General features: G+C 37.9%; 1 protein-coding gene across 1 annotated transcript; it reads right to left on the reverse strand.

Moving 5' to 3' along the window:
* Positions 1-4,810: 4,810 nt before the first annotated feature.
* On the reverse strand, positions 4,811-5,288 carry LOC148039945 (glucan endo-1,3-beta-glucosidase 4-like). The gene is made up of 2 exons (XM_087662611.1): positions 5,189-5,288; positions 4,811-5,085 (listed from the first exon to the last, which is right to left on the reverse strand). Exons 1-2 carry the CDS (start codon positions 5,286-5,288, stop codon positions 4,811-4,813), a joined length of 375 nt encoding a protein of 124 aa, XP_087518737.1.
* Positions 5,289-9,911: the final 4,623 nt, after the last annotated feature.

Below are 9,911 nucleotides of genomic sequence, written 5' to 3' on the forward strand. Positions count from 1 at the left end.
TTAGCAAATTGGTATGTGATTTTGGAAGAATTTGGAGATGATAGTGACCTTATGCATTTACGAAAGTTTATACAATTTATTTTACATAGCTTTTTTATGACAAAATTGACATAAGTCCTTAGGGATTAGTTTTTCTAACATCTTTGTAGGTGCGAGCGGATGACAATGGAATCTTGTGAACACTTACAAAATGCTATAGAAGGCAAGATTCTCCTCTTATTTTTGTATGGATGTAGGTAATAGCTAGATCCTTCTCCTACTTAGGCCTAGAAAGGCTACTCCCAATGGATTACTTTCAACAAAATCAACTTTCTTGTCTTTTCTCAACATTGAACATTTGAAGTAAAATTATATTTGAATACATTCTCGATAAATATAGATGTACTTTATTCAATGTATATATATTACTTTTCAACTTCTAAGATAATCGCATTCTGAAAATCCAAATTCTATCTTTCCTTAAATGAGTTATTTAATTTCTTTTTAAAAATTTGAATTTTTTATTTTGAATTGGTTATTAATTTTTATTTCTTCCTCAATAAATCTATATTTTTCAATTATTGAATGAAAATTCATACAAAACGCATATATATACATAGTCAAAATAATTCAAAGCATAGATTGTGCTAATGTAAGATTACTTGTGTTGCCCAAGAGTACCAACATGGCATGGAAATATACATAAAGAAGTGAGAAATAGATCTTACATGCTATAAGTAGATTGGTTGATTCTATGTACTACACAGGTATGATTATGCTCGTGTAGGTTTCTTTTACTGTAGTCATGCATCATCACCTTTCTCATGGTGAATATATCACTATGTCGGTCATCCTTTATAGGTGAGGGACGGAATAGTTGTGGTGTAGTCACTAAGTCTACTACCATTTCATCCATGAGCATATTTTGATTATTTTGGCCATGAAAAATAATTCATAAAAATAATATTAATCAATAAAAGGTAACATTGTTATTATTAACAATGTTCTCATCTATCTACGTATGGGGTCATTTAGCTAGTTTCCTCATGTGTTGGTTTTCATGTGTTCATTTCTACCTACATTCCTCATGTGTTGATCAAGGCATGTTAAGGATTTAGCGGCCTCAACACTATCTCTACATTGCTTAAAGCCCATGGACAATGCTCTACAAAGTAGAGACCCTTGAAAATATACCTCCCCTACAAAGAAGATGAGAGAGATTTAATGCATGTAGTTGCTAGCATGGATTTTTCCATCAAAATATTAGATGAGTAGAAGCAAGGTAGTGAGATGATCAACATAACAAAAGTAAGAGATATTGCACATCAAGGAGAGCCTTACCTTATAGCAGATTTTATGCCAATCCTTTAGATGCTTAATCTCGTTATAGACACAAGATGTCCAAGAATGCAGTACTTGATACTACAATATTAGTGTGTATTTGAGAGAGAGAGAGAGAGAGAGAGAGAGAGAGAGAGAGAGAGAGAGAGAGAGAGAGAGAGAGAGAGAGAGAGAGAGAGAGAGAGAGAGAGAGAGAGAGAGAGAGAGAGAGAGAGAGAGAAAGAGAGAATTCTCACCATAATAAGCATATGAAGCACACCACTCTTCATCAATTAAAACTAAGCACTACATGCCTAAGTTGTGCATAGTGTGAGAAGAGGCTTTGGACAATAATTTAATATCATGTTAATAATATATTAATAGAAATAGGAAGAAGTCATTATGTTGAGGAAAATGATTCGAGACTTCGATTGTAGTTTCAAGAGTTCAATTGTAAATTGCAGTTGTAAGTTACATTTTTGGGTCAAGGTCCAAGATGTCACAAATTATTCTAAGAAGTCTTCTCTCCCTTGCACACATTCTTTCTTGCAAATGAAAATTGGAGGGAAAAGCACACCGTATGGGTTGTAAGGAAGAAAAACACAATAATGATACGAGAACAGAGGAAACAAGAGCTATCTATGTGTGTGTGTGTGTGTGTGTGACTCTCACTATCTCTCTTTAGAAAAGCCATTTTGGAAGCTTGATTTCTTGCATCAGAATGTTTACAAAGATAGAAGCTTGAACTTAGTGTCAGTGAAATACAAGATGGGATTGATTGAAAAGTTCTAGGAAGATGACTTTGAACCAATATCACCCTCGTCCTTAATAGTGGTGCGTAGATTGGATGTCGTAAGCGCGCGTAGTGAGCGTTAGAAGGTCCCTAAGAACAAAAGAACTCTACTTTTTGCACACAAATCAATGTAGAAAGCTTGCACAACATGAACAAGAGACCAATTGGGTGCAATGTCCCCCCATGCCTTGTGTGAGTGCTCCACAAAGCATGTATTTTATATATTAATCATCTTCAAGCTCAAATAATAGCCCAATTTACAAAATAGCACGCTTTATCTTTTGAGTTTGCTTTTGTGCCAAATAGAAATAAAGCTAATGGGTGCCCAAGAAGTCATACGTACTCAAATACAATGTCCAAATACAAATATATAAATCGTGCGTCCATGCGCATACAAAAATAATAAATAAATATCAAGCGTCTTGATAAATAAGCACGACAAAATATAGGCGCCATGCCTAAGGTATAAGCCCATCAAAATATTGTCGATAATTTGAATACACGCTATCCTCCAATGCTTTCCACTGCCACAGCTGCTATCTCTACACATCAACTGAAGCATTCACAATCGTTAGTAAAATAATACAATTAAACCGACAAAAGTTAATACCTAGGAGTTTTCAGCTACATAAATAAATAAATTGGTTAGAAATCAATCCTAACCTTATTTTATCACGAGTGCACACTCTAAACTCATAAACGTTTATTACTTTAAATATGTATTTTGCGAAATCACCCGCTATGGAATCACCCATGTACACACTAAATTAACAAAACACCTGAAAATGATAGGTGTCCCCATCGACTTCTCGCACAAAGATTCCACTTTGTGTATGAGCCCCAGTAATAAAAGTTTACGGAATCCACCGTAAAACTTACAGAATCCACCGTGTAATATGCCTCCTAGCATCATATAGAGACCATCTACTTCTAGAATTTTGTATACAATTGATGTTGTTTGTCGTGTGACCATAAAAATGACCAATTAAGAGAGTCAATTTCTTGCTAACAACTTGAGGGTAATAAAAACTAGATTTTTCAATGACTAGTCTTTGCACAAGAGAGCTAATATATATATGAGTGTAAAATATTGCCCAAAAAGCACAACAATAAACAATTTCCTAGAAGTGGGTCATCTCTACTAAAGAGGAGGGTGATATTGGTTTGAAGTCCACTTAGAACAAGGTCATTTGAATAAACTTATATTCATTGAAGTGCCTATTTGATGATCAACATTGGGCTATCATTATCATGCACCAGCTCACCTTAGTAACTCTCTCCTATGCTCTATGAAACCCTTGTCTCCTGTTGACAAGTTATTCCATGTTAGGGGCAAACTCAAAGTCTTGTAGTCACATGTTGCCTGGAACCTAATCGATAATTGGAAATAAAAATAAAAAACACTTCCTCTAAATCCATGTGATATTCCAAGATATTTATGAGTCATCCTCCTTGAGGCGGCCACTCCTTTGCTACACTTAATATCTTTCTCTAGAAATTTCTATTAAATTAACTCTCTCTAAGGATACAACTATAGTGTTAACTCATCTCCATGATGTATGTTTATGAAAATGTAAGATGAAGATGTAATATACCCTTTTTTCTATTTTCTTGAAGTTAATCATGTGTGGTCTAAGCTTCTTGAGGCTATGCATCCAATTGGCTTGTTAAATGGCTTTTGTGTCAAACAAGCTATGTTACTAGAGAATCATGGCAAGTTTGTTTAACCATTTTACATCATATTTACAATGCTAGAAATGAGGTTCTTTTTGGTATGTCTAAGAATGGTTTAGGACTTCTCTCTATAATTGCAAGGAGCTTGGAGATAGCCAAAGCTATGATGAAACACCTTGAAGGATATACCTATAAAGAAAACACTCCTACTTATGATGATTAAAAAGTGTTTGTAGATGATCTCTGCTACTATAAGAACTTTCCTCAAAAGTTGGAGGTTCTATGGTTATTATTGTATATTAATACTATTTGCCTAAAAAAGAAACATTCAATGTAAAGAAGGAGACCAACACAATGTAACATGTATAAATACCTTTTAAGAAAATAAATGACAAATTACTTGCCATGTGATAATCTTGCACTTGTTTTGACCATTACATTGCTAACCATCTAGAACCCTAGGGATTTTCATAGAGACAAAGTGGGTATTTTATTATCTTCTTTCATGTTTACTAGCACATTCGTAAACCCAAATGACATCACTTGGCAAGAGAGAGAAGATCGCACATCCTTTAGATTGGACACCAAGAGAGAATTACTATTACAGATGCACTTGAAGCAATACTAACATTAGGTAGAGGAGGTGGCCATGAAAAGCATTTCCATTGAGTTGATCAAAAGAATACACTAGTGAGAAGTAAGTAAATTGGCTTCAACGTCAATAGCCAATAGCCAATGATTACAATTCCAAACAAGTGGATAAAATAACAAAGGGCGACGAGCATTAACCAAAGCTAAACAAGTCATGCTCGTAAGTCAGAGTTGGGGTGCTAGGTCGACGCGGAGGCCGGGTAGTTGCATTGATCATTAGCTGTATCAAAAGCATCCGAGAAGAACAAACATGTGTCAAGTTAGTAAAGCTCCGATATATAAAGATATCAAACGCATAGAAAAAAGCAAAAGCAACTTTATTTATGTAGAAGGTGAAATGACAGGACAACTGGAGGATATATGAAGATTAACAACGAGCTGCATTAGGAGATATTATAGCATACGGCTGGGATTGGATGAAATGAGCATGGCGGCTCCCTGGAAGTCGCAGGTGGCTCCATGGGGTTTCATGCTTTGATAATAGTCGTTTACGGCGTAATTCGCGTGGGAGTGGAGGTCCGTGGGAACGTAGCACGGGTTCCCAGGCATTATTGGCGTGCAATTGGCTCCGTTGGAGCAGGCCCACTCCATGACCGACTGCATGGCGTCGTCGCTTAAGCCGTCTTTCAGGATGCACCATTGGAAGACGCTGCCATTAATATTATCGTCTGCATGTGCGAAATAAAGGTCGACATAATGTTCAACGTTAACTTGATATATAATCATGCCAAGACACCAACGCAGTTTGTAAAAGCATATTTTACACACTACCTGCGAGTGCTGCGGGCAGAGACGCCGTCGCGATGAAGAAGACCACCTGGACGAACACGGCGGCGGCGGCCAGCTGAAGAGCGGATGAATATCGGGCCATGCTTGCTCGTCGTAAGTGGCTGTTGATGGGAGCTAATCGGTGATTATGCTAACGCAAGCAGCTTGCTGGTCTCACGCTAAAATTGCAATGAAGACGGGCGGGGACGTACCTATTTATAGGACGTCAGAGGAGGTGCACGATACGAGAGAAACATTCAATGGTATCGTTCTACGGTCATCCAGCCATTATGGAGATCCATCGAAGCCCTAGATCTAACCAAGACAAGTTTGGCCCTTTACACACTAGGTCGGTAAAATTTCTCCTCACGAAAAGAAACACTAATCATGTTCCACAAAAAGAAACACTAGCGTTCACACATGTTGAGGCTAATGTGGACAATGTTTTCTGACCGAACCCACCATATTTTTAGGGGGTCTAATCTTGCCACCCAAAACTTGTGTTTGTGAGCTCAATGAATCATATCACTCACCTTTTCATAAAAATATGTTGATAATACTTGAACATTATACCTATGCTATAATAAATGTAAGCTTTACCAATGCACCGTTCGGGTGAATGTGAAAAATAGACAATCAATCAGAACTTTATTCTAGTGGATAGAGGTTTATATGGTTGAAGTTTTTGGCACTCTAGCTTGTAACAAGCCTTATATGAAATTGGCATTCACTACGTATTGACCTAGCATTTTTGAGGTAGCAAGATTTAGTGGTACAAGCATCCTTTCTGTTGAATCCACTCGTAATAGATATTGCTCCTCTGTAGTATCAATCACTTCTCCAATAACTAAATATGCTAAATGCTTGTGCATACAATTGTTTTACTTGCCTAATCATCCAGTTAATGGTGATTTCCCTCGCAACAATCTCAAGTTGCATGGACTATGACTACATAACCTTTACATCACAGCAACACTTCATCTCTTCACCAATGACTAATCATGCACACTTTTCTCTACCCGTGCATATTTTTGTTGAAACAAAAAACGTACAGATGTCATCATTCTAGATTTTTGGGAGGATGAATGCAAAATTCCAAGTATGGTGTTGGAGAGTTAATCGTCCATTTTTCCATCTTTAAGGATTCACCATATAATTGTCCATTGTCGGCCGATCTTTCAATTTTGGAGAATAGAGTTTAGCACTCTAGATTATGGCCGTTATTAGTGCCCCTTCAAAACATGCATAGTCACAATCATATTCCTATGAATAGCATGTGTGTGCTCAAGCGAGTTCAATTCCTATCCTAGCCTATCATACATGATCCCTATTCTTGGGTATCTAAATATGTATATATCTTTTATTGGTCTCATTAGTCAATGTGTTTCCCATATGATCAAGATCCACTTTATCTATGATGTGTTTCTCCATCAACATCACTACTAACTGGCATGTACTTATTGTCTGCATCATGCTTACTTGGCATCATTACCATGCTCTTAGTACTGGTAGATAAACTTTGGTAACTCAGATGATATTCTTGCATCCCATTATAGTAGATTGAATGGCCTTGGATATGCGAGGCATGAATTTTCATAATGTATTTCACACCATAATCATTTTTTGGAAGTTCCACTAGTACTTTATAGTGTGTATATTCATCAACAAGTGTTCCTCTTATGGAAGCCTATTATTATCAAATTTAAGGATACTAGGAAGCTCCAAATTTATCTACATACCAAAATGAATGATTTAGAATATAACCTTTAATACATTGACATTGCTATTATGTTTTATGCTAGAAGGATATTTTTTTGTTATATCTTAATGGATTAGTAGCTGTAGAAATATATATATCATAAGCTATCATGGCATACTAGCCTTTTTTAACTATGGCCATATGTTAACTAGATAGTTTGATACTTTTCCCTAGTCCTTGCATGGGGCTAGTTTTCACCTTTTTCACTACATACATTGGCACAAATTGGATAACACTTGATCACTTGCTTTTTGTGATGTTGTTGTTGAATGATAACTTGATGTGAATTAGAGCATACTTTATGGCCATGCATTCTTTCAAAAGGATAATTGTGAATAAGTCTCTTCTTCAAGGACACTTGTAAATAATGCTCTTTTCAAACAATACTCATATACATAGTTAGATCAACAAGGCAAGAGTGTTTTGATTTTTTGATTTTTTGATTTTTTTTTGGTTTCAGTCCAAAGACGCAGGCTCTGAGGGTGGCCCTGTTGCTTCAAATCTCCTCCGTAACGGGCGATTCTCAATATTAATCCTTCTCTCTGTTCCTTTGCCATCATCTTCCACAATTTCTCCCCTTATTCATCTCCTTGTCCTTCATCACCCACCGTCATAGCAGCATCACTGATTGTTTTATGCCGACTTTTCTTTGTCTGACCATGACCTTCATCACATCGTCTTTTCTTCCTTTCTTGAAACTGCAGATTCGTTGATCTTCATCAGTCTTCATCGCCTTCCTTCATTTTGCACCATCTTCTCATCAGAATTTCGACGTCTCTCCATTTGATTTGTCACCTCCTTCTGGTCTTCACATCGTAGATAACAGTTCTTCCCAACACTCCTTCGAGCTCTCTCCTTCTCCCCCCTACCATACCCTCTTAATTTGCTCTTTCTATTTCAGACGTACCCGTCTCAATTAGTTTTCCCTTCTCCTCTTTTAGCTGAGCGACCAAAAACTCCTCTTTGACAAAAATAACTCTAGTTTTTTTACACCCCATAGGAGATCTATGCACCAACTTTAATTTTGACCTTAAGGACTAACGTGGGGTATCTTTGGAGTCATGAATTGCCCCATTAACAGTCAGCTTTATGATGATCTGCGCACAAACTTTGACTTCAGCCCTGAGGATTGGGTGACAAAATGCTCCCTCGGTGCTTCACTAGTGCTGTCAATAGGCCCGTTGAAGGATTCCTTTACTCGCTTAAGCAGCTTTTGAGAGACTTCCTTCAACTCTATGTCATGGGAACTTTTGAACTTAGATGATCGCTTCCACAAAACTTTCTTTGATTCCACAATTCCCTGCACTTTTCTTAGAGATCATCATTGAAATTATCAGCTTGATAATGTCCTTTGGCATCAGTTTTTCATATTTTTCTAACACACGCACATCATACATCCAAACAGAAACACACACACACACTAGCGGAATATATACATTGGATGTGGGTACTGAAAAGACGGATTATCGTAATGCATCAATCACACACACACAATGAATCACACACAGAAAATAACAAAAATGCACAACAAAAAAAATGGAGGTGTATATACGGCTCAGATGCGCAGCAGCACGACATCCACCCCCTCTAAACCTGTGCATCCTCCGGATGAGCCAACTATCCAGGATCATTCAAGTCCACAAACAGGTCGAGTCCTTCATCAGTTTCTAGTAGACTTGTTTCTCCATCAGCTTCATCATCCATATTCTCTGCTTCTTCTGCTTGACTTTCTTCTACCTACTCTTCTTCTGCCAATGCTTCAAGTGAATATTCTTCATCTTCTCTTCTCTTGAAAATCTTGACTCGTTTTCCAGCAATGGGCACCCTCAATACTGTTTCATCTAATTCAGCCAATTCATAGGTACCATTATCAAAAACCTGTTTCACCTCATACGGTCCAAACCATCTTTGAACCATTTTTCTCATGCTACTATGCTGATTCTCTAGACTACTGTCGTAGACTAGAACCCAATCTCCTTCTTTTATGGCTCTAGGCCTCAAGCGATGCCTCAAATCAAACCTGTCCTTGTTTCTGAGTCGGGCTGCCTTCAAACGATCAACTGCTAGCTGCATATATTCTGTCCTTCTCTCTAGTTGACGAATCCGAAGAGCTAGAAGCTCCTCCCTTGATAAATTCTCATGCCATGGAAGAACACTCCACGTGAGAGCACAAATTTCTGTAGGCATGACAGGCTTTTGCCCATACATCAACTATGCAGGCATATATCCAGTAGTCACGCTATGTGTAGAGCGGTCTGGCCACAATGCAAAAGGTAATAATCTCGGCCAATCTCCAATCCGACCTCTACAAGCTTTTGCCAATGCTTTAACTATTGGCGGATGTCCTCTTTCGCTCTTGCCATTTCCCTCTGGATTATAGGCAGTAGTAAGAGCCAATTTAGTTCCAAGCCATGAGAAAAATTCTCTAGCTTCATCTGCATCTAGCTCTCCACGATCAGTTGTAATCTTGCCTATACATCCATACCTGCAAAATATTTCTTCCAACAAGAATTTACATACTGTAGTGGTGGTCTTTGTCCGCAAATATCTGCCTTCAACATAGTTTGTAAGATCCTCCCTAGCCAAGACAAGATATCTCATCTGCCAAAGTCCCACTGGCAACGTAACCAAGTCTACCACCCACTTATAATGCATACATAGTGGATAGGTCGGATGCAACTCATCACGATGCCGCACTAAAGAGTAAAGCTGGCAGTCCCTGCAAGTCTCCACAAAGTGAGAAACATCTTTATACATCCCTTTCCACCAGTATCTTTCTTTGATTTTCTCATAGGTAGCCCACACACCTCTATGGCCAGCCCATGAGCTCTCATGAAACTCTCGCATAATCTGTATCTGCATCACTACATCACAAACTACTCTCAAGGGCAAGCCGCCTCTCTTCTTTGGATGCTTCCAAAGAAAACCATCTTTCAAGAAATACCCATAAGCCTTCCTTCTGATTTT

Source organism: Lygodium microphyllum, chromosome 2, assembly GCF_053477565.2.
Source record: "Lygodium microphyllum isolate KBCC chromosome 2, Lygodium_microphyllum_v1.1.10, whole genome shotgun sequence".
Lineage (NCBI taxonomy): Eukaryota > Viridiplantae > Streptophyta > Polypodiopsida > Schizaeales > Lygodiaceae > Lygodium > Lygodium microphyllum.